Source organism: Lynx rufus, unplaced genomic scaffold (genome assembly GCF_022079265.1).
Source record: "Lynx rufus isolate CCGP_SWC_20201006 ecotype Redwood Valley unplaced genomic scaffold, mLynRuf1.p SCAF_11, whole genome shotgun sequence".
Lineage (NCBI taxonomy): Eukaryota > Metazoa > Chordata > Mammalia > Carnivora > Felidae > Lynx > Lynx rufus.
The window spans coordinates 55433988-55458667 of NW_025814825.1; the positions used below are offsets into that span (position 1 = coordinate 55433988).

Consider the following 24680-nt stretch of genomic DNA (forward strand, 5'->3'; position numbering starts at 1 on the left):
TGGCCCCTCTGTGCAGTTTGCAGGAGGTGGGTGGCCTGAAGAGGATATTGCACGAAGGAGACTGGGCCCTTTGCCCTGGGCCCAACTTTCCTGCCTCTGGCAGGAGGAGGAGAGGGTCTGGGCTCCAGACCGTCGCTCACTCCCTTGGGTACCCTGGACACTCCTAGCCAAAGGTAGGAAAGGGTTTAAGGAAGTACCAACAACACCTCAGCGCTAAGCCTGAGACGTTAAAAAAAGGTTAATAGCCCTTACATTTCATACACCGTGGCGGGCCTCACCCCGCCTCCCGGACACAAACTGGATCCCCTTTGCCCTCAAGGTCATCTACTCTCAGGCCCCCAGCCAAGACCCCTAATACGAACTGTGAAATTAAATGCTCATTCCCCACCCTGTGGCCAGGGCGGGGCTTTTTGGTGCTCCTACTTTTCCACTTGGAGCCTAACTGCCAAGTTTGGAGAGCCTGGTCTGAGGACAAGCCTGACCTTCCATTCCTCCTGGAGAGCCTTCCAGGAAGGAGGACTTCTCCCTCTGGTTCCAGGATCCACGATCTACAGCCCACCTAAACTGGGCGTTTCTTCCCAGCTTTGGAAATGGAGGGCTGACCTCTAGCTCCATTCCAGGCTTGCTGGTTAGCACAGCGAGAAGACCTCCCATTTCTCGGTGGCTTCAGGCTCCCTGCTGGCCTGGGCACTGGTGGGGCTTATGTCCCTACAGCCTAACTGAACTGGAGATGATATTTCTGGAGGTCGGTGGTTCAGGCCATAGGGAGGTACATCTCCAGATACACCCCACCCCCAGAACTGCACTGGACACCCTGTATCCTTGGGCCTGGGAAAAAGGATGGGGGGTTGGGGGTGTTCTGCAAAGCACGACCACAAGAACCTGCTAAGGGTGAATACCCAGCCACCACCCCTGCCCAGAGCTGGCGTCAGAGGTCTGAAGCCTGAGACAGGGGCAGTCAGATTTCTCAGGGCATGAGGGGAAAGCGGAGGTCCACACCTGTCTTGGGTGTGGATGTGTGTATATGTGCCTTCTGTGGGAAAGGTGGGCGGGGGGGACAACCCAGATGATCTCTGTTAGCTAAGGTCAGGTGCCCAGACACACCCAGAAAACACAATTCTAACCTCTCTTTCCTGGAGGGTTTCCCTAAAAGGTTTCCCCTCCCCATCCCAAAGCAAATTATGCCTGGAATCAAGTTGAGAAATTGATGTGAACATAAAAATACATCAGATGAAACCACAGAGGGCCCGGGGAGAACCCAGGACAGTGAGGTGGGTAGTTGGGGAAGCGGGGAAGTGTGTCCAAAAACCCGGACCCTCAACTGATGAAGCTGCAGGCTCCTCTCGGACTTTGCTCTTCCCCCCCCCCTCCCAATCGACTTTTCTCGGGTCTCACAGCAACCTAGTCACCAAACACAGGCATTTCTTCCTCCTTAAGAGAAATGGCATGGGCCTCTAAGTAATAGATTTAAAGGATGCCAGATTTTTTTTTTCTCATTAATTGTAAACGTGCAAAATACCTGCTGGTACTTCACTTTAGAAGAATGCAATTGGCAAGAAGGGGGAAAAAAAAAGGAAAAAAGAAGCGGCTGATGAATAGATAATAGATCTTTAACCACCAATAAACAGAGAGCAGCGCCAGCAGCCTGGGGGATGTGATCATAATTATGCCGTTGCGTGAGCCAATGGGGACGAGGGAACTCGGCCCTAAAATCATCCCAAAACCGAAGGCGAGCTCGAAAATGCGGACACGGCCTGGGAGCGGAGACGCGATCTGCAGTCCCTAGTTGCAATCCCTGCACAGCAACCCGCCCCTGGGACGACAGATAACAGAATAATAATAGAAGTAATAATCGTAGTAATAATAATGATAAGAATAATAACAAAAAGGACAGCAATAGTCATAATGACAAAACGAACAAAAATAATAACGACAACGGACAACGGACCGATAATAGTAACACCACATCAGTCTTTCCCCTGACCTTGGACCCCGTGGTCCCAGATATTGCCAAAGGAACTGTTTTGGGTAAGGAGGTGAGAACCCTCCCAGAGAGAAAAAGTGAGAGCCCGCAGGGCTGGTTGGAAGCCTGGCGCCCGGGCAGGGTCCTTGACTCGTGTCTCAACTTGCAAACGAACAAACAGGGTCAACAATCGCGAGCACCGCGACCCTGAGACCTCGTTGCTACGCGTGGTTGGAGACCACCCCCCCTCCCCCCAGCCCAGGCTCCTTTCTCACCTGGGAAACCGCCGGGAGTTGTGCTGGGGGTGGGAACTGGTGTAACCGAACAGCTCCGTTAGCCTTCGCCCGGAACCCACCCCTGCCTGCTTACCCTCGCGGTGCTCCCGGGGCGATCCCCGCTTCCCCGACGCGGGGCCACGGGAGGCAGCGGCGGCCGAGAGCTAGGCGCCAGGCATCTGCGTGTCTGTCCGTCCGTCTGTCCCACCAGCTCGGGATCCAGGGGGCCGCAGCAGAGGCGGCACGGGCCGGGGACTCTGCAGGGACCGGGGTGCCCCGGAGGGAGTGGTGGTAGTGTAGGAGGAGGCGGTGGCAGAGGGGGAGGAGGTGGGGAAAGAGGAGGAGGAAGAAGAGGAGGAGGAGAAGAAGGAGGAAGAGGAGGAGGAGGAGGAGGAGGAGGAGGAGAAGGAGAAGACGCCGGAGGAAGAGGAGGAGGCGAAGGAGGAGGAGGAGAAGCCGCAGCGGGCGCCGCGGGAGCGAGTGAGCTGGGAGCGCGGGGCGAAGGCGCGGCGAGGCCGGCGGCCTGGCGGGCGCAGGAGGTTCGGCCGAGGCCGCGGCGCCGACTCCGTTCCACACTCGGCCGGGATCCAGGCCTCCGGGTTCCCAGGCGCTCGCCTCCCTCTGACGCACTTTAAAGAGTCTCCCCCCTTCCACCTCAGGGCGAGTAATAGCGACCAATCATCAAGCCATTTACCAGGCTTCGGAGGAAGCTGTTTATGTGATCCCCGCACTAATTAGGCTCATGAACTAACAAATCGTTTGCACAACTTGTGAAGAAGCGAACACTTCCATGGATTGTCCTTGGACTTAGGGCGCCCTGCCCGCCTTTTGCAGAGGAGAGAAAACTTTTTTTTTTTTTTGCCTCCCCCGAGAAACTTTCCCCCCCTCTCCTCCCTGCCTCTAACTCCGATCCCCCCCACGCCATCTCGCCAAAAAAAAAAAAAAAGAAAAAAAAAAAAAAAGAAAAAAAAAAAGAAAAAAAAAGAAAAAGAAAAAAAAGAAAAAAAATTACCCCAATCCACGCCTGCAAATTCTTCTGGAAGGATTTTTTTCCCCCTCTCTCCAGGTTGGGCGCGTTTGGTGCAAGATTCTCGGGATCCTCGGCGTTGCCTCTCCCTCCCCCTCCCCCCTCCTTTCCTTTTCCTTTCCTTTCTTTCTTCCTTTCCTCCCCCCACCCCCACCCCAAACAAACAAGTCCCCAATTCTCGTCCGTCCTCGCCGCGGGCAGCGGGCGGCGGAGGCAGCGTGCCGCGGTCGCCGGGAGCCGGGAGCCTCGGGCGCTCGCTCCTCGGCGCAGCATGTTCCAGCCGGCGCCCAAGCGCTGCTTCACCATCGAGTCGCTGGTGGCCAAGGACAGTCCCCTGCCCGCTTCGCGCTCTGAGGACCCCATCCGTCCCGCGGCGCTCAGCTACGCCAACTCCAGCCCCATAAACCCGTTCCTCAACGGCTTCCACTCGGCCGCCGCCGCCGCCGCCGCCGGCAGGGGCGTCTACTCCAACCCGGACTTGGTGTTCGCCGAGGCGGTCTCGCACCCGCCCAACCCCGCGGTGCCCGTGCACCCGGTGCCGCCGCCGCACGCCCTGGCCGCCCACCCCCTGCCCTCCTCGCACTCGCCACACCCCCTCTTCGCCTCGCAGCAGCGGGACCCGTCCACCTTCTACCCCTGGCTCATCCACCGCTACCGATATCTGGGCCACCGCTTCCAAGGTACGTGCCACGTCGCGGGGCTGCAGCGCGCCGCGCGTCCTGCACTGCCCTCGGCCTGCGCCGGGTGGCCGCTTGGCAAGGCCCGGGAGGAGGTTCCCCCAGCTCGCCGGCCCGCGCGCCCCGCTCGGAAACTGGGCGACGAGGGGCCCGGCGTGGTGCTGGTCCCCAGTCTCCGAAGCTGCGGCCGCTTTGGGGGCCGGCCTGGGGCCGCTCGACCCCTTCGAGAGGGACGTACACGGAGACGTTGTCTCCGAGCGGCTCTCCGGTCGAGCCAGGCTGGGACTGCCTTCTCTGAGCGCCGGCCGCCTCAGAGTCCCGGAGCCCGCGGGGTACCCAGGCTCTCCGTCTCCCCCGCGATGCCCTTGCTGCCCTGGCTCCGAGGGGCACGGCCACGGCCGGGCCGCCAGGTTCGCCTTCGACTGCGTAAGATCCAGCTCGCCGCCCACTCCTTGCCCCTTCAAGCCTAGACCCGTGACTTCTCAGTTTCCGACCCTCTTTGGGCGGCGAGGGGACCCTCGCGCCCCCAGGGCAAAGGCAAGGGGTTTGTTTTTTCTTTTCTTTTCTTTCTTTTTTTTTTTTTTTGGAGGCCTGGGGAGGGTCCTGGAACCCGCGCGGATAGTAACCTCGGTAGATCGGCACTCTCGCCAAGACCTGCTCAAACGGGGCGCCGAGCGTCCTCGGCGGGGAGGCAGGTTCGGTCTGGTTTTTGTTTGTGATTTTGTTTTTCTTTTAAAAGAAACGAACCGGATCGGGAGACGGGCTGGATGAAAAGATCTGTTTGGGTGTTTTCCTTTCTTGCTATTTTTTTTTTATTTGTTTGTTTTTTTCCTCTGGGCGGGGGTAGGAGGAAAGTTAAAACTCCAGAAAAGAGGCCGAGTAATTAGTTTAGCGGTCGGAGCCGGGGGGGAAAAGACTTACCTCCCCCGACAGCCGATCAATACTCGGCGGCTTGTCCATTCATTAACCCTTTGCGTTCCTGCCGAGCCTAGGATCCGGTGGTTGCCCCCCCCCCCCCAATAAAGAACAGAACAAAACAAAACAAAAACAACCTTTCATCCTAATTCCGGGGCCCGATTTGCCCCCATTCTCTCCTAAACTGTCGGTTTTTCTTTGTTTGGGTTTTGAGTGAATCGATTTCCCACCTTTACGAGTGAACCCGAAACTCCTCCGTCTTTGCTCACAAAGTTTAGGGCTCCCTTCCTCATTCTCTGCCAGCTACGCTCTGGGTGTCCCCACCAGGCCCGAAGTGGCCGGGATTTTCTGGGACCCCGCACCGTCCCATAGGACGCCCGCAGCTCGGCAACCCCTGGGTTTCGATCCCTTCGCTCGCGTCTGCTAGTTCTCCGGAGCGGGGCAGTGCGGAAGCCGCGTCCTTGGGAGGCAGTGACTGCGGAAACCCGCCACACCCGCCGGCGAAATTTCGGTCCCGGCCGGTCCTCTGTACGTCCCCGGAGGGGAAGAGACTTAGATAATTTACATGAAGTCCCGAGAAAACTCTGGCTAGCGGCCCACCGCCTCTCCACTCCGGGGTTAACATTCCCCGAGGTTAGAAAGAAGAGAAAGTTTCTCTGGGTCTTGGGCGCCAATCCCCGGGACTGGCTCTGCTGCCGCTCCTCTGCCCCCGGCGCGGGGCGCGGAGGTGGTGAGGCCCGTGGCGCCAGGGCGGCTGCGAAGCCCGCCGGGGTCAGGAGCCTGGGGACTTGTCCCGCCGGGGCAGCTGCCGGGTGGGGGCCGCGTAGGTACAGCCCTGGTGTTCCGGGCCCGGCGGCTGGGCCGGCGTCCTCTTCGCGCGCCTCCGGAGGGCCCGGGGTGTCCAGGGGCCGAGCCGCACCGGCTGCGTGAAGGCCATGAGCGCCGTGCGCCGCCAGCCCGGCTCGGGAGAAGCGCGCGGCCCCGGCCAGGACCGTCCTCTCTAACGGGACTTCTGCTCTGTCCCCGGCAGGGAACGACACAAGCCCGGAGAGCTTCCTTTTGCACAACGCGCTAGCCCGCAAGCCGAAGCGGATCCGAACCGCCTTTTCCCCGTCCCAGCTTCTGAGGCTGGAACACGCCTTCGAGAAGAACCACTACGTGGTGGGCGCCGAGAGGAAGCAGCTGGCGCACAGCCTCAGCCTCACGGAAACTCAGGTGAGCGAGGCGCGCGCCCGGCGACCCCAGCCCGCATCCCTGGCCCCACGCAGCTAGGCCACAAGTGCGGAGCTCGGGGAGGGCCTTTGGCAAAGAACCCGGGAGCTGGTTCCACGTTTGGTTCAGAATGTGTAAGTTTTGAGGTGCCTGGCTTCCCTGGGCTCCAGCAAGGGACTCTTAAGAGTGGACCCACCCCAGTCTCTGGACAGACGGGCTGAATAGCTCCTTCTGTCTGGCTCTGCACGACTTACAGCTCCTGGCTAAGACACCTGTGCACTCTTGGTGAGACTTTCTGTTAGAATCTGGGGACCCGGCTGGGTCCAGGAAGAAGGAGAATGCAGAAGGGTGAAGGGGAGGAGACCCTCCCGCAAGGGGCTGAAGTCTGGAGAGGTCTCGGGAGTGGGTTAAGGGCGAGTTCTGTGCCACTGCAGACCCAAGGTTCACACCGAGGGCTCCTGTTCCTCTCCTCCAGGGGATCGGAGAACCGAGAGGTGGAGGCTAGACATCCTTAAATGAGCGGAACTGAGCTGGAAGGCTGCAGAGAAGGGTTGCCTCCGGGGACCTAGCCCTGCGGCGCCACAGGGCCAGGAGGCGGGCCTGGCTCGGCCTGCTGGGGTCGGGGAGGGGGCTTAGGGCTACAGTAATCGCTACTGTAGGTGGAGCCCCAGGGCGGGGTCAAAGTTCCCGGCAAACAGTAACGTTTTCGGGCAGATTAAGTTGTAACACTTTTCCTGGGAGGCGCAAAGGGGTCGAGGCTTTTGTTTTAAAACGTCCCCCTGGACAAAACCGAGGAGGGCCTCGCGGGTTGGTGCGGGGCCCGGCACAAGGCGCGGCCCGGCTGATTTCTCCTGGAGAGCCGAGGCCGCGGTGGTCTTTGTCCGCCTCGCTGCCCACGCTGCCTGGGCTCTTTGTGTGCGTGTCAAGCCCCGAGCGCACCGACGCGCGCCTTGGGCGAGCGCCGGGGAGAAATGAACCGTCCTCCCCTCAATTAGCAAACTCAAAGCAAATTAAACTCAGCCTTGTTCCAGCTCGGCTTTTTCATGGGGCACTTTGGGGGACTGGGCATTGGGGAGAGCAAGCCGGGACCTGGGCCGGCCTTCTCAAGGGAGGGAGCGGAGTGGGCTTCTGGGGCCTGGGTTGCTGCTTTCCGGATGGGACAGGCCCCGGGGGCAAGGGAGGTGCTGTCGCCACCATTTCCCCTCGTGGTACCGCCCTGCTGGGAAGCTGGGACAGTGTCACTGTCTGGTCTGGTGGCTGAGTGGGGACCCACTGCCCAGCGCCCCCAGGGGTTGATGGGGTTGCTGCCCAGTCCCACATCAGCGCTACCCCCCCTCCCCCAGGACATCTAACAGCTGCTCTGGGGAGATGAGGCCGCCAGCCCCACTCTGGTGGGAAGTGATGTGACCAAGGCTGGAAACTTGGGCCTGGTGGGTCTTGGGGCTGGTCAGGGTAAAGGAAGAGAGGGCACTCCGTCTCTTGTCTCCTCTTTCTCAGTTTCTCTCTTACTTCCTCTTTATCCCAAGGTCTTTCAGAAGCTTTCACTTTTGAGTCTCTTTTCCTAGCTGGAAAGGTACAGCTGGGTTGGTCCCCAGGCCTCTGCCTCCCACCCACCATCCCCCCTGGCCTCTTCCAGCACTAACCACCACCACCCCACCCCACCCCCGCCCCCAACTTCTGCTCACCTGCAAGTGTCCTGGGCAAGGAAGAGAAGCTCAGGTCAATCCTGACCGCCTACCCAGGGCCCGGGCCTTTCAGAGGAGGTGCTATATTTAGGCAATGCTGCCCAAACAGACAAAATACAAAGCACACTGGGTCTTGTACAAGAAAGCTGCTGCAGCCTGGAAGGAGGCCTTCCCTGCCCTGGCTAGGTGGAGGGAGTTAGGGACCTGTCTCTTTTTATTTTTCCTCACTTATTATTGGTGTAGGGGTTTCCCATGCTTTGCAAGGCTTCTGCTCTCAGCAGGATGTGGGTGTGCCATTCAGGGCCAGGCGAGCGGGGGGCACTGCACCTTGGGCCGCCTGGCCTGAGGGAAGCTCCCTGCCAGGGCCCAGAAGAGTAGGGATCCAGGCTTCCTATCTGCCAGCACCAGAAGCTCGGCTCCCAGAAGGGAGGCCTTGGGGAGGCCCGCCCTTTGGAGAGCAGCTGGGGGACAGGACTTCCGCAGTCCCACTCGGAGGAGGAAGAGGTAGGAGGGCGCTGTGGAGGAACTAACGCGCCCCAATCTGCATCTCACCCACAGGTAAAAGTATGGTTTCAGAACCGAAGGACGAAATTCAAAAGACAGAAGCTGGAGGAAGAAGGCTCAGATTCCCAACAAAAGAAAAAAGGGACGCACCATATTAACCGGTGGAGAATCGCCACCAAGCAGGCGAGTCCCGAGGAAATAGACGTGACCTCAGATGATTAAAAACACAAACCGAAACGGACAACACGGAGCAAAACAGAGACAGGGAGAGGAGGGGTAGAAGAAAAAAACAAACCTACAAAACAAAAACAAACCGCACACACACATTCACCGAAAAAAGGAAGAGGGAGTCAGAGAGATCTTCGGTGCATCGCAGACTTTGAGCAGCGAGGGCGCAGGGGTCCTGATCCCAGGCTGCGCGGATATGGCAGAGGACGGAGGCTTCTTGATCAACATGCAACCCTTGTCTAAAGAGGCAGCTGAGTGAGAGAAAGAGAGAGAGAGAGAGAGAGAGAGGGAGAGAAAGAGAGAGAGATCCAAAAGTGGCAAAGCCCAAGGCGCTCTGAACAAGGGAAGCTGTCAGTCAAACGCCAAACCAGCGAGAGAAGATGATTGGCAGGTATTCCGTTTATCACAGTCCTGATTTGTTTTTTTTTTTTAAATAATGATAATAATGATGGTGAAAGAAAACCCCAACCAAGCACAGGACTTTTTATTTTGCACTTCACAGAGTCCCCCCCCCCCCCCACAATCTTTAAAAATAATTAGTAATAATAACAATCGAAATTCCATATCCAGCCCCATCCCACACCTGTTCAAAAACTTGAATTGCATGTAGCAGTTGTTGGGTGAATGGTATCTAAAGACAGAAAATGAATTGTAATTTTCTTTTCCTTTTAAAGACAGGTTCTGTGTGCTTTTCATTTTGATTTTTTTTCTAAGAATGTGCAGTCTGTAAACACTTTTTTATACCTTCTGACGTCAAAGTGATTGTGAAAGGTACATGAAGTAGGCTCAGCGATAGGGGTCCTCTTACAGAGAAATGGGGAGCAGGATGGGGGGCTGGGGGTGGCGGGGGAGGGTGCCCACGAGAGGAGTCAGGACTTGTGCTGGGAAAGAAAAACCCTAAATTAATTCTATTTCTTGAACATTCCCTTTCCTAACATCCCGAAGGCTTAAAACCACGAAGTAAACTCCTTTTGGTGGTTGGAGAGATTGGCCAAATTCAACCATTCGCTGTAAAGGCCATTCCAAACTTTAAATCTATCTGTGGCAAAAACTGAAGGACTGTAGTTAGCGGGATGATGTTAAGTGTGGCCAAGGACATGGCAGCAAGTTTTCAAGCACTGAGTTTCTATTCCAAGATCATAGACTTACTAAAGAGAGTGACAAATGCTTCCTTAATGTCTTCTATACCAGAATGTAAATATTTTTGTGTTTTGTGTTAATTTGTTAGAATTCTAACACACTATATACTTCCAAGAAGTATGTCAATGTCAATATTTTGTCAATAAAGATTTATCAATATGCCCTCAGAGTAGTCGTTTTGAGAAATTGAAGTGAGTTTTTTTTTTTTTAAGTATCTATAATTTGAGTGTGGTCCTTCCCCAGCGAGGCTCAAGAAACCCAGGCTCCTCACCCACAAAAGGGCCAGACTGATGGATTCTTGGGCATTTTAAAGACAGATGAGGGTGGAGAAGGGAGAGGATTAGGAAAACTTAAGTCCTTCAGAAAAGGGATGGGAGAAAAGTTTTCCAACCAGACCTTTGCCCATTACAAGGCTCACTGAGGGAGATCAGTTTGAATTTCAGGTTAAAAATGCTTACCTCTCTTAATTTTCTAGATAAAAAAAAAAAAAAACAACCTGGGATATATAGTTATGCATTGAAGAATATTCCCCTAGGATTGGAGGAAACACTTAGCAGAATCACAATCTGGGACTTCTTTCTAAATTGTGCTTCTGACTTCAAACCCCAAAGTGCAAGCTCCTCCATCCCATCAGTCTTTTCCTTCCTTCCTTCCTTCCCTTCCCTTCCCTTCCCTTCCCTTCCCTTCCCTTCCCTTCCCCTCCCCTCCCCTCCGTTCCCTTTCCTTCCCTCTTTCCCTTCCTCTCGCCTTCCTTTCCTTCTCTTTTTCTTCTTCCCTTCCTTCTTCCCACCCTTTCTTCTTCCCTTCCTTCCTTCTCCCCTTCCTTCCTTCCTTCCTTCCTTCCTTCCTTCCTTCCTTCCTTCCTTCATCTCTCTGGCCCCAGTCTGCTGAAGGTGATGAGGCAAGCCCAAGGGCCTCAGCAGCCTTATAAGGCAAGCATTCTGAGAAACCTTCAACTCTTAATTTTAACATTAAAGAAAAAGTTGTAACCAGTCTTGGAGGAAACTTAGCTTTTTTTTTTTCCCCTCCTCCTTCCCCCTTCTGGGGGTACGAGGTTGTTTTTGCATGCTTCATTTGCTTCTTATCCTGATAGGCTGCATTAATCAGTTTTATTTCCATTGATAGAGAAACCTCGTCTGTTCTGTTCGAGCTACAAAGCGTCCTGCGAGCTTTTGTGAAAGTGCAAATCAGTTTAAGCAATTATCATACCAGGAATATGAAGGGGAAAGAGGAGGCCTTGCCCAGTGGTCTCCTTTAATCTCTTAATCCACGGATCCAGGGGGGCTGCCTGGACATAATTTAGGACAATCTCCCCACCCTTTACACTGTGATAAGGCCAAGTTACAATGCAGGGCAAAAATACAAGCTTTGTTAACATCCTGCCTTGAAAAGTTAAGATTAGACATTCCATGCACGTGTGGGGACTATAGGGCACTATGGAAATTTTTCTTTTTTTTCCTCCCCTCCTCTCTTCTAAAGTAGAATTCATTCTTGGTTTCTCTCGCTCTCTTTCTTTATCTCTGCCCCGTCCCTCCTTTTTGTCTCCATCTCTGTTCCTCTGGAGCACCCTGGCTGTCCATGGTACATTTTCATGCAGACTGCCCTGGGAAGGTGTGTGTATTGTGGGGAACGTTTGGCCGCAGGAGCATGCCAGGGTGAGGCGAGCTGTTCGGAGAGACCCAGGCTTGCTTCTCAAAGGGACAGGTGCTGCCCTAGGTATCCTGGAAACTCAAGTTGGGTTTCCAGCTGCTTTAACAGGGAGACCTCCCTGTCCGATGGCTGTCCCGTCCCTCGTGCCTGGCAGTCACTGCTACCCCACCCCACCCCCTTTTCTTAAACAAGTTACCTTCTCCTTTCCACACATTTCCCCAAACCCAGAATGCCTCAAACATGGAGCACATGCTAAAATTCTGACTGGCCTTTGCAGAAAAAAAAAAAAAAATCCCCCCCATCTTAATAAAAGGCTTATTTCTGCAGAAACCATCTACTTTTTTTAAGTACAAGAAAAGGGAAAGAGTGGCAAAGATTTTTTTTTTTTTTTTGGTAAACGTCCTATGTAGTGTAACAGCAATAAAATCATCAGAGAATACTATTAGCTTTGAAAAAAAAAAACCTAAAAGCTTTATTACAAACCAAGCTTTGAAAATAGGGGGGATTAGGCGGCTGAAAGGGTCCCACAATGGTAAGAAGAAAAGGTTTCATGCTAATGAGGTTAATGCCCTTTGTATCTCGGGCCTCCATATCTTCATTACGCGCTATCTCCGGCTGCACCGAGCGGCTCAGAGAGCCGCAATCCACTCCAACGCCCCCCTTCCCGGCCCAAAGAAGGATTTGATAGCAGCTCTGTTCAAACTAGATAATTATATCTTTTCAAGTCGGAATTAAGATAAAGAAAGTGAAGCAGAGGCGGCTCGCCTTGATCCACTGCAAACAAATTTGGCGCACTTTCGAGTCCTTCCCCCGCCTCAAAAAGGCAGGACAGTCAGCTTATTAGCCGCTCGTTTGCTTTATTAATTCATCTATTTAAAGTGGCAGGATTAGAGCGTCTAATGTGGACGCGGGCTGCCGTGGCGTTGAGGAATATAAATATTTGCGAGATGCCATCCCACGATGACTATCTGGGCGCGGGGCGCGGGGCAGGGTGCGGGGCGCGTGTGCCTTGAGGCTGCGTCCCCCTCGCAGTGAGCGCATGCTGGGCTGGATGGAGCCCTTTGGGTAGGGGTACGTGGGAGCCATGTGCCCCAGGTCTGCGTCCTCCCACGTAGTATACGGGTGCCAGACCTCGATGCCCCTGGCGGGGCTCTCTGGGCATCGGGGGGAAGGTTCCGCGCTCTTCCCTGCACATGGCGAACTGCACGCATGGTGTGCCTAGTGTCCCGCCCGTTGCCCCGAACGGGGATGCCGGTTACATTTGATCCACGTCCTGCTCCCTTGCTGATGGCTCGTGGGCCTTCCCTGCGTGTACCCCTGTGTGCCAAGTGGATTTGGGGTGCGTTCTCAGTTGCCTTCCCCTGAGAAAGTCAAGCGCAGTGTACAATGCATTTGTGCCCCAGCTACGTTCGCCTGCCAGGGACACGTGGGCTCCGTGTGCCTTTCTTGCTAGGGGTCCTCTTCCTCTGCGCAGCCAAGGGTCCGCTCCGCAGGCCCGCGTCAGGAGGGGGTGGGCGGTGGCTTTTTAAGACGCCAGAAACTCCCGGGGTGGGAGCAGCCTTGGACTTCCGGGACGGTTACCCCTGTCTGGCTTTCGTTTTGGGTGTCCGGTGCCCCCAACTCCCCTCCGACTCTGCTCCTGGCAGCCGAGCCGAGCCGGAGCGGGAGCGTTGGCGGCGGCCCGGAACCTGCCGGGCCACTTTTGTGCTAGGGGCGGATTGTGACAGGCGGGCGGCCACGCCAAGTGGGCCTGGCAGAAAGGGGGCTCGGGCCTGCGCGCGGCCCTGGAAACCTCGGCTCCTCCCCGTCCCCGCCTCGGAGTCGCAGGGAACAAAGTCTCGGACTCGCAGGCTGATTGGGGAGGGACTCTGGCGGCTCGGCCCCCGGGCCCGCTCCGCGGTGGGGACCTCTGGGTCGGGGCTGCCCGCCTGTGGGCAGTTTTAAGTCGGAATAAGCGGGTGGATGTCGTTACAGCGAGAGCCCCGTGGCTGCGTGTTTGTCACAGGTTGAGCGTAACAGTGAGGTCTGCGAAACACTTGTGTTTGTGCGGAGATACCATTGCGCGTCTGAGCCAGGACTTGAGTCCGGACCTGTGGGTGCTAACTGTGCTAACTGCGTGTTCGAGGCCGAAGAGGCCAGTGCTGCTTGTGTGGACGGTGTGCGCGTGTCAAGGGGTCCAGCTTTCCTTGTGCGTCTAGATTACACTGAGTTAGGGGAGGACCGCGCAGCTGCGTGGCTGCAGCGGCCACCGAGGTGCACAAATGCAGTTGGAGTGCGGAGTCCGCGTGCCAGAGTCTCCCGCGGATTGTGTATCTGGGAGTCCGGCTGTAGCTGTGCATCCCCTGCGACGGGAAGGGCCCCGGGGCGTGTGTGACCCGCGGGAACGCGGCTCTGGGTGTGGGTGGAGGTCCCCGCGTGCTGGCGGCCGTGCCCGGAACCGGGACAGCAGCTGTCTGTCTCGGGGAGCAGGCGTGTGTGCGGCCGGCGACAAGCTTGGGTTCCCCGGATGGCTGCTGCAGCGCGACCGCTCGATCGATCGATCGGGAGTTTGGTAAACAACAGCCGTTTTTGGTAACTGCGCATTTCTCTAGGCCGGCCTTTATCATTCCGGCAATCAGCCTTAGAGTGGGTGCCGCCCCTGGGCAGCCCCGGGCCGCGCCGGAGAGAGAAGTGGCCTGTGAGGTCGGGGTGCCCCGAGGCCGAGTTGCGGGGCGGCAGACAGGCCCATCGCCGGGCCGCCGGATTTACCGCCCCCAACCAAAGCCGCGGCGAGGGGGAAGTGGGAGTTTTGAGAACCCGCTGACCCCAGCCGTGACCCCGCTCGGGGAGGCGGCTTCTCCCGGCGCGACCCCGTACGGGAAACCCGAGTCGGTGCCACGCTTGAAAGCGAAAGGTCCATTCATCAGCCGCGCCCCTGCGTCTAATTGGCCTTTTGTTCATTAGTGCCTATTGCCCAGCGGGAGTGGGAAGGGGGCTTGGGAGGGCCCCGGGGGCCGAAAGTAGGGGTGCTCGGCGCCCCGGACTGGGTTCCGGATAGGGCAAGGAGCGTCGCACTCCTCCGAGGGGGCGCCAGAGCGCGCCAAAGCTCAGGCCCACGTGCAAGGACGCTCGGCGGAGGTTGTTGGTCTTCCAGAGTCCGGGAGGATCCTCCGATTTGCCGGAGGCCCACGGCCGGGTCCTAGCCCTCACCTCCGCCCGCAGACCGAGCCCACGCACCCCCGGGGTTTCAGGCCTGCCTTCCTGCCTCTCCCAAGTTCCCAGCTCAGGCCCAGGCCTTGGGGCTGGACTGGGCTCAGGTCCCGCCTTTCTTCTGGCTTCGAGTTCTTTCGCCCTGCTCTCGCCCCTTCCCGCAGAGGGACTCTGGGTTCCCTCCCCAGGCACCAACAGCGCACTCGTGTGGGGCCAGCACCCCGCTTCTCTGGGTGGGGAGTTGAGAGAAAATTTTGGCCAGGCAGGGGGGTAGGAGTTGCCCCACTCTCCTGGGATCAGGTGGGGGAGGAAGTCCAAGTCTCCAGCCTCCAAATTCTAGCTCTCTCTCCAAATCCAACCTTACCTTCTCGCTCCCCGTCTCCTACCCAAGTGTCCACGTCCTCCCGGACATTCCCCTTCTCTACCCCAAACCTACTGCCCCTCCGCACACGGCCGGAGGAGTCCAAGAGAAAGAGCAGGGTTAAGGTCTCCTCTCCCAGCAAAAAGCCTGACGTGGAGACGCACCTGAAAGGCCCGGGAGGTGCCTGGAGTGGGGATGGAGTCGCGTTTGGAAAATGGTCCAGGGCCCCCAGCCTCAAGCCCTTCCTTTCTTTCCCTGGGAGGACGGGCTTCCTGGCAGTGGTGTGGGTGCCACGTACCTCCCCGCTACCCGCCTCTGCCCGGTCCCAGGCCACCCCTGCCCCCAGCCCGCTTCAGGCCCTATATATAGCGCGGGTCTCCATAGCCCTCTGCTGGACCTGACGTCAGGAAGAACTTGATCTTGCCTGCTTCGCTCCTGCTTCTGAAACTGATCCTTGAAATGAGAGAACAGACTCTACACAATTCCCATGGCCTTGACATAAGGTACAGCGATAAATATACACCACTAATGAGCAATTACCATATAATCACCTTCCAATTAGCTCGCATAATGATGAATTAAACATTCTAGCAGGCGGGATTAGGTTTCTTACTTTGTATATTATTTACGAAGGCTATAGCTTCTGCAAAGAACCAAATATCAAATTAGATGGGGAATTTTCACTTGGGGGTAATTATGCATTCAGGCCAGCGGCTGTGTTCCGGTCACTTGTCAAATGAGGACTGCAAGGTACTGACCAGTTCGTTTGGGCATTTATTTCCCCCCTTTCCTCTTCTGTCTTTAGGTCGCAATGGCCTTTCCTTTCCTTTTTACCACCCTGGCCCGCGGGCTGGGGGGGCAGGGGGCCTGGGGGAGGGGGTGGGCGGGGTTTACGGAGGGACCTGGTCTCACCCGGGAGGAAGGGGTGCCGGCTCGAGGCCCTCTCAGTGCCTGTCGCTCGGGCCCTTCCCCCTCTGGTCCCGGATCCCATTCCTCTCCGAGGAAGGACGCCCTGGGAGCATCCCGGCTTTTTCGGAGAAGAAAGCGCGTCTGCGGAGCTCACGGCCCCGGGCGGCTGCCCTCCCAACCCCACGGCGGGCGACCTGCTGCGCCCGGGGCTCCGCGGCCCGACCTCCCCCAGGCCCCACTCGGGCCCGCAGGGCGGGCTCTTCGACCTCTACCCCCACTTCACCCCTGTAGGGGGGGGGGCGGGGCAGAAAGTGCGTGTCTGTGGGGGCGGGGATACTGAAACAAACAACAAACCTCCACCCGCCCGCAGCCACCTCTCTTGTTCGGAAATGAATTTTGGCAAGAGATTAGCTCCTAATCTGATCTAACGCTGCTGACATTTGGGAAGAAGATGAAAATGGCACCTCAATTTCATTCAGAAACGGGGTCACTTCGCGGGGCTTCGCTCTGCTCCCCGGAGAACGTGGGTGCTCCTCCCCCTCCCCCCTGAACCGGAGGAGCCAGCAGGGAAACGGGGGGGGGGTGGGTGCAGGGGGGAGGCCGGGACCACCCCCTCCCCGAAGTCAGCGGGTGTTTCTCTGGCTGGACCCCGTCCTGTCCCAGTTGAATGGTGGAGGGAGGAGGAGGAGGGTGTTGGCTGGGGCATCCTCTTCAGTTCCTCTTCCTCCCCCTGCCTCTCTTCAGGGCAACGTCCTTGGGGCAGAGGTGGGGGCTCCTGGGCCGGCGGCACCCTCTCTTTAGGCCGGAGAGTCTCTTTCTCGTAGGGAGGCCAATGGAACGTAAAGAGTCAGAAGTCACCACGGGGAGAGGTCATCAAAGCCAGGCGTCTCAAGGCTGGCCTCCTGTCCTTCCCCCGTGCCACCTGGGCACCTAAAAGCCCACCAAGGGGCTGGGGGCGGGGAGGGGGCGGTGAGACCCTGCAGCCCTGTCACATGGACTGGCTTATTTAGAAATGGTGGATCTGGACATAGTCTCCCCTGGGGCTCCAAGAAGCTGCAAGGACTTGGGAGATGGGAACTAGGGCATCCCGGAGACCCTGCCTCCCTTTCCCCTCGGACACCCACACACCCACTGCAGACTCAAGAGTGGGCACCTAGAGGGCTCCACAGCGCCCAGCCTCTTCCCTCAGCTAGGACTGTGCAGGCAGTGGCCTCATCCTGGTGCTAGATCAGAGGGGACAGGTCGAGTCACTTGTGGGGGATCCTGCTCATCGGATCCTGTTCTCAGGGCAGCGTTCCCGGGGGCCTAGGCATTTCTGAGGCCCTGCCTATGGGGCGCCCGGCCTGGGACGGGGTTTGAGGGCATCATCACCATCAGCCCAGGACAAGGACAAGCTGAAGGATCCGTGCTTGGGTCCCTTGGAGCGAGCATAATAAGGAAGAGAGTTTTGTGCCTGAGTTTGGCTGTGTACCTTGCGTGCTAGTGGCCGCGGCCGCACAAGTGGCTGTACCTGAATGTGCTTACACAGCATGTGGATCGCACGCATGGATGTGTCAGTGGGCACGAGGTCTTGGGGGATGGGGGCTGCTGGAGTCCAGGCTGTGTCTGCAAAGCTTAGAAAGAGGCATTCCTTCTTCTGGGTCACTGGTTGCTCTGTGCCTTGGAGACCGAGGTGTGAGAGGGGCTTCGGCGAGCTCTGCCCCCTCCTCCGGCCCTTAGTGCACCCTCTGTAGTCCGCACCCTCGACTTCTGGCCGGGATTCTATGCGTTGGCTGGGATGTTACACGGAAGGTGCCTTTATTATCGAGAAACGGCTTTGCTCTGGGCAGTCTTTTCTCCACTGGCCTGCGTTTAGCTGGGAACTGCCCCTTTCCCAGCCCGGAGTTCTGGATGCCACAGCCCCAGATAGCTGCCACTCTGGAGTTACCGCAGGTCACGCCATGCAGAGGGGGCGCGACCCCCCAGTACGTGTGCACCGAGGAGGGGAAGCTGAGTAACTCGGAGGGCACGCGTGCCTGTGAATGTTTGGGAGTGTGGGAATGTTTGCGAACATTTGTGTTCGTGGGAGAGAGCCTGCCCAGAGTGTGTGTAGGTGAGCATAGGTGCGGCCGTTGCAGGAGGGCGTAACTAAGTGTGTCTGCGGGAGCCGTGTAAGGGGTTGGGGGTACAGCTGGCTTCCTTGCCCTGGCTCCCTGGCCTCACTGGGCCCCCTCTGGTCTGCCTTGCAAAGGGCTCGCCCCACCCCTTCTTGTCCCCTGCTCTAAATGACTGCACTTCTGTCGTCATGAGAAACAGAAGTGATGACTAAAGCCACGTGGAAGGCCACTGCTTTGTAAGCGATGCCATGTTGATTAACATGTCCCTTTCCCTACTTGTCACCTAGGGACAGCACAGAGGGGACTTATTCAGCTCCAGGGACCTCCTGGTTGTGTGTGTGTGTGTGTGGGGGGGGGGGTAGTCAGTGCTGACGTTTATGGAAAGCCAGAGCACTTTCAAGGCCCTTCTCTCCCCACCCCCTCCACCCACACCTGCTCCCTTCTCCCCCAATCTTGAGTTTTCCCAGCTGAAAAGGAGATTTTATTTAGAATGTGCTACAACCCAGACCCACTGGCAGCCTCAGGAGGGTAGAGGAAGAGGAGTGGTTAGACGCCTCAAACACCTACTATGAGCCGGCACTTTACAAGCCTTTCATTAGCCCGTGCCCTCCCTCCGCCATCGGTCAGGACCTTGCTACTGACCTCCTGCCCGTTGCTTTCTCTGGCCTCGCTTCCTGATGCAGACTGATGGGGGGACGGAGGGCAGCTGGGGCAGTGTCTTTCTTTCCCAGACCCTGGACTTGCTCTCTTCTACCAGCCAAAGAGGCTAAGCCGGGTTTGTGCTGGGGTCACCCAAAGAGATAGGAACCAACAGAGCCCATCCTGACCCTAGGCCCTTTCTACCCTGTCCACTCGTGGTTTTCACCCATGTTTCCATATCTGTCTCCAGGAAGGGTGGAGAGCCATTCCCTGGAGCCCAGACGCATTGTCTAGGCACCCCTTTCCTCCCTCCTTCCCTTCTTCTTTTCTTCCTTTCACTTACGTGGATTTATTCCACAGGTATAATCGTTATGTGAGGTGATGTATGTATGAGGTTAATTAGTAAGTATTGTTTGCTGTAGGGAAGTATTTGAAGCAACCTAAATATCCATCAGTAGAGGATTGGTAAAATAATTTGCCCCGGAATAGGATTTATGCAGCAGCTAAAAAGCGTGTTCTAGGGGCACCTGGGTGGCTCATTCGGTTGAGCGTCCGACTTCAGCCAGGTCACGATCTCGCGGTCCGTGAGTTCGAGCCCCGCGTCGGGCTCTGGGCTGATGGCTCAGAGCCTGGAGCCTGTTTCCGATTCTGTGTCTCCCTCTCTCTCTGCCCCTCCCCCGTTCATGCTCTGTCTCTCTCTGTCCCAAAAAATAAATAAATGTTGAAGAAAAAAAAAATTAAAAAAAAAAAAAAAGAAATACCCAAAACGTGTGTGTATTTGTTTGCAGTTGCTTCTGATCTTTATAGGATACAAAAGAAACGGGTAAAAGCCAATTCTTCAGGCCTTTTTGAGTGTCACAGCATGCTTTCCACCTCCCTGTGCACCTGGCTGCCCCCCTCTAGGTGTAATGCTGTCGTTCTTACGTGCTTAATGTCCCCCTTGCAGTGGGGTTCCTGGAATGGAGCACCAGGGTCCCTTCAGTCCCATGTAGACCAGGACTCTCTCATCCATGTTTTGGCCACTGTTACTTCTGTCATTGTGGCCCAAGACAGCACTGGCTTTTTTTTTTTTTTTTTTTTTCTGGCAACCAAGAGTTGGAAGCCCAGCTTCCCCCCGGATAAGGGACCCTACAGAAGGCCCTACTGGTGGTCACGCAGCCTGGGCTTGGATGTTTCCAGAGTTAGGAAGCTCACTACCTCCAGAGTTGCCTCGTCTCTTCTGAAACAGCTCTGCATTTTAGGATTTTCTTTGAAGTCTTATCTCCTTGGAGTTCCTCTGGTGACCTGACATGTATTTGGAGCCTTACCCCCCTTGCGTGCCCCTTCCTCCCATTATTATGAAAAAAAAAATGCAGGCTTATAGACCATTAAGTGAATAGTATAAGGTATACACTCTCCATCTTCAGCAAGTATGTTATGGGTTGAATTCTGTCCCCTCCGAGTTCCTATGTGGATGCCCTCAGCCCCAGTTCCTCAGGGGGGGTGACCTTGTTAGAGATAGGGTCTTAACAGAGGTAATCAAGTTAAAACGAGGTCATTGAGGTGGGCTGGCGTTCCTATAAAACCCATTATGACTGGTGTTCTTATAAAACGAGGGGATCTGGACCCAGACACACCCAGAGGGAAGATGCTACGAAGGCACAGAAAGGATGTCATCTACGAGTCAAGGAGAGAGGCCCCGGAAGGAGCCAACCATGTTGACATCTTGATCTTGGATTTCTAGCCTCCAGGAGTGTGAGACGATACACTTCTGTTGTTTAAGGTGCCCTGTCAGGGGTGCTTATCATAGCAGCCTAAGCAAACTCCTACAAATGATAAACTCAAGGTCCGTCTTGTTCTGGTTGCCTTTCCCAGGCACTCCCCGCCCCATTGCTAATTTGAAGCAAATTCCCGACCTCACACCTTCTCTCAAGTGACAATTTTAGGATGTAGCTCTAACAGGAGCCTTGTAGCAGCTTAACCCGCAATACCGTGATACCTTAATAATTCTGTTCTCCATGAGGTCATGCACTGATTTCTGAGTAGACATGGACATACACCATTGCCCTATTGGGTAGGAGCTCCCCAGGGGCGTGAGCGGAGGGGCGGCCCCTCTGGGACACAGGGCAGGCCCATCTGCAGATGCTGATGCCCTCCTCCCATGTGGAGAATTTCCTTCCAAGAAGATCTCTGTGTGTATGTTTTGGGGGGGCGGGAGACGTGGGTGCTTTCGCCTTCCTTTGTGGGGACCAAAGATCTTGGTGTTGCCACTCTGGCCATACTGGGCTTGAGGATCTTAGGAAGGAACTTTGTCCCTTATCTGGGGTCTGGTGCCTGTGGTCATATGCCTGTCCCCGTGGGCTGCCAGCACCTTTAGCCACCCCTTTTCTTGCTGTGCCCCAGCACGGCGTACCCCTGGGACCCAGGCTCCAACAGGGTCCACCAGGATAGCTGAGCAGTACCTGGGCAGGGCTACTGTTACATTCTAGAGCCAGCTCCTTGGAAGGGCATCCGGGGAGGGATCCACCAGGAGGGTCAGCCCAGGGCGGGTTGCTCTCCGAACAGCTCCAGAGGGACCTTTCTGAGCCCCCCGGCAGCCAGCTTGCTTCCAGGGAGTAGCTGGGCCGGGGCTGCTTTCCTCTCTTCTGGCCTCCAGGGGTCCAGGGCCCTGGAAAGCACGGCCATGGGGCCACAGCCTCTCCGAGCAGAGCTGAGCCTGGCTTCCAATTTCCTCCGGCTGTGGCTGCGTTGCTAAGTAGTGTCCTGGCAAGCAATTACACCCACGGCTGCTCAGTTGCACCCTAAGCAAATTAGGTGCTGATCTGAAGGTGTAATTAAGCAATAGCGAGTGCGGTTTAGCAATGGCAAGAGCCCTTCCTCATTGGTGTAGCAATCACAGGCTGAAAAGCTGATTCAAAGACGTGTCGGGGGCCTGTTTGGCCTCCACAACCCTCCCTATTCTAAGCCGAGGCAAAGCGATGCCTCGCAGCCAAGTTCCGTTTGATTTCTAAATATTGGGGAGAACCTTTGGATGTGTCAGGGTGCTAAACATAATTAGCATTCTTTAGGAACAAAATATACAACAAGCCTGCTATTGTTTCCTTAATTATATGTCTTCTGATAGAAAACAATCCCTTGGTGTTGGTGATGTGCTGATTAATTATCCCAAACAGTTCTTTTTGAAAGTTAGGAAATGTGTCTCTTGACCTCCTTCTCCATTTCAAGGGAGCCAACCTCTCACGTTTCCCGCAGAGCACTGTGGTTACCTGCACCGAGAAGGTGGAGGAGAGATAGATATCTGCGCTGTGATGGGGCCAGGCTGGCCTGGGGGGCTCTCGGGGGCCTCGCAGGCCTCCGGGTGAGCACAGCTGGGGGACTCTCTAGACCGACCCTCTGGAGACGTCTGCAGGCCCTCCGAGTGCCCCACGCAGGGGGCCCAGTGGGGGAGGGACAAGGCTGCAGCCAGGACAAGGGCCTCGGAGCTTTGTCAGGTGTGTGTGGATGACACTGTGGGTGCTGACGGGAGAGAGAGGCCCCTCCAGAGAGCTGTGTGTGTGTGTGTGTGTGTGTGTGTGTAGGAGATGGGGGATGGGTAGGGAGTTTTCCTGCTGAGAATTCCTTTAAGTTCCTCATCTCAATCTTTGCTCCCAAGGGCCTAAAATGCCTCTCTCTGTCCCCTTTCTGGCCCGTCACACCTTCCTTGTGCTTTCAGGGCAGGTTCTTGTCCTTCCACCTCCAGGAAGTCTACCTGGATTCCCCAGCCAGCCCTCCGGGGTCTCTCTCCATACAGAGTCTGCCATCATTTCTCAGTCTTGCTGTCCCAAATGCTTACCCGTCTCGAAGTGGGCAAATCCAGTCTCTGCAACGGGCTCTAAGATGCTCGGGGTAAGGGTGGGGACAGGGCCAGCCTCGCCCGTCCCGGTTGCTCCTTAGCGCCTGGCTCTAGCCGGACCTGCTCAGCTTTTCCCCCTCTAGTCCTCCTTCTGCTCGCTCCTCCCTTTTCCCTCTCTCAGCCCTGGCCCTTTTGTGTCTCCTTTCCGGTCATTTCTGCTGGTGTCCGTGAGTCTGTGCGTCTGTCTTCCCTGCCACATGATAAAAAAATATCTGAGGTGGCCCTCAGGGAATAGGATTGAGCTCAATTCACGGTACATTTGAAGTACAAACAAATTATAAGGTAAAAATAAAGCTGTAAAAAAATCAATACTGCGGAAACCATGAATTCAGAGTCAAAACGGGGAAGTTAGACCACGGATGCGCTGTAAGATACCATTACGGTTTCTGTGTTAGCAGTGACAGTTATTAAACGTGCTCTGTGCTGGGCTCAGAGCTTTATGTCACTGGATCCTCTCAATAATAACCTCAGATGTGGGGACTCTCTTATCCCCATTTTACAGATGAGGACACCGGGCTCAGAGTGGTTCAGAATCTTGCCCGAGGTCACACAGCGAGACGTGATGGAGCAGGAATTTTAGCCGAGGCGCTGTCTGACCTTGAGCAAGCCCGTCTGCATCCTGTACAGAGGAGTGACAGGCTTGGCTTGGCGGGGAGGGGGACCTCACGGGGCAGCAGCGGTCAGGGGAGGCTTGGGGAGCAGAATGCTGGGAAGGGCGGAGGTCGCTCAACCCTGAATGACCCAGCAATGTCAGGAGGGAACTGAGAAGTGATGGGGGAAACACTGGGGTGGAGGAGGGGGAAGAGAGCAAAAGCAGATCCGGTCAGAGGGTCCTCGGAGGAGGTAAGATCCCACCTGGCAGGGCAGCCCAGGCAGCCCCGAGTGGAGGAAGCAGAACCCCTTACCCCCTCCCCACAGGGGAGGCTCCTTCCTGGAGAGGAAAAACCGCCTTGTCTTGGGGCACACCTGGCGGCCCCGCAGGGCCAGGCATTGGGTTTCAAGAGCACCCGATAACATGTCCGGGGGCAGTCCCCTAGGGAGGGGGCTGTGTTCTGCTCTCTGTCCCCTTAACTGGCTGCCCACCAAAAAACTACTTACTTTTCTGAAAGCAGGTAAGCACACAGTGCACCTGTGTGGGGTCGGGGGCGCTGGGACAAATGGCTGCTGAGTTAAGTGGCTGGGCCGAGCTGAGGATGGGGGGAAGGTGGTGGAGGGCGGGGGGGGGGCACAGGGAAGAGCCATTCAGAAGGAAAGAGGAGAAAGTGTCTTGTCTCAAGGGGCGAGTTGCAAGGCAGGGCTTACAAGCTAGAAACACGATCGCTTCCAGCCTCCTGTCTAGGGCACGAGTCTTGGAAAATCTCTTAGTGAGGCGAGTTTTAAAAATCTTAGCTGCAGTTAATGACTTGGGCAAGAGGAGAAGTGGGTAGGAGACACAGCTGCCTTTGACTTGGAGAGAGAGGGTTTGGACCCTGGTGATTTGATTATGGCCCGTCTCTTTTAAAAAAAAATTTTTTTTACATGTTTTTATTTATTTTTGAGACAGAGCATGAGCAGGGGAGGGGCAGAGAGAGAGGGAGACGCAGAATCCGAAGCAGGAGCCAGGCTCCGAGCTGTCAGCACAGAGCCCGACGCGGGGCTCGAACCCACAGACTGTGAGATCGTGACCTGAGACGAAGTCGGCCGCTCAACCGCTCAACCGACTGAGCCACCCAGATGCCCCGATTATGGCCCGTCGTAACGGGTCCTCCCTCACGCCAGCCACCGAGGCCTCCGAAGAAGCGGCTCTAGAGCCCAGCTTGTTCAGCATGAGGATGCCCTCTCCCTGCCACTGCCCGGAGTGCGCGCCTCTCACCCAGCAGGCGTGTGACCTGGGGCAAGGCTCTCAGCCTCAGTTTCTTCGCCCATGAATGGGGGCAATAGTAAAACTCATGGCTTGGAGTTGCTGTGTAAATTAAATGTAACTTAAACGAGCCCGGCGTGCAGCAAGAACTGAGGGGTCCATAAATGCTAGCCACGATTACACTTATTTGGGGATCAAGTGGCTGCCATTGATTACTCAGGATCAGCTTTCTCTGGACTGTGCCCTCGTCTCACAAAGAGTCCGTTTTGCAGCAGGATGAGTCCTGGACTCAAACCAGGGGGCCCTGATTCTAGTTCCAGCGCTTTCTCTGATGGCTGTGTAGCTTTGGGGGAGTCCCTTCCCCTCTCTGGGCTTCAGTTTTCTCACCTGGGCGATGAAGGAGTCGGACCAAAGGGTCTTCTCAGCCCGGTAGGTCTGTGATGTTCCTTGAAAGCACGTGTAGGGTGCCCCAGGAGGAGCCTCTGACCAGCCCTCTGGG

General features: G+C 56.2%; 1 protein-coding gene across 2 annotated transcripts; it reads left to right on the forward strand.

The window, feature by feature from the left end:
* Window positions 1-3536: 3536 nt before the first annotated feature.
* EMX2 (empty spiracles homeobox 2) lies at window positions 3537-9297 on the forward strand. 2 transcript variants are annotated; one of them, XM_047072739.1, is made up of 3 exons: window positions 3537-3945; window positions 5888-6072; window positions 8313-9297. In XM_047072739.1, exons 1-3 carry the CDS (start codon window positions 3537-3539, stop codon window positions 8478-8480), a joined length of 762 nt encoding a protein of 253 aa, XP_046928695.1. In that variant the 3' UTR covers window positions 8481-9297. The 2 variants fall into 2 exon arrangements, with proteins under 2 accessions (XP_046928695.1, XP_046928696.1); XM_047072740.1 differs by lacking the exon at window positions 5888-6072.
* The last annotated feature ends 15383 nt before the right edge of the window (window positions 9298-24680 follow it).

What these genes read in the sequence shown, in the direction of transcription:
- EMX2 (XM_047072739.1), top strand. Translation starts at nt 3,537, where the DNA reads ATGTTCCAGCCGGCGCCCAAGCGCTGCTTCACCATCGAGTCGCTGGTG. An exon ending in TCTGGGCCACCGCTTCCAAG is followed by an intron (nt 3,946 to 5,887) that starts GTACGTGCCACG and finishes TGTCCCCGGCAG; the next exon opens with GGAACGACACAAGCCCGGAG. An exon ending in TCAGCCTCACGGAAACTCAG is followed by an intron (nt 6,073 to 8,312) that starts GTGAGCGAGGCG and finishes TCTCACCCACAG; the next exon opens with GTAAAAGTATGGTTTCAGAA.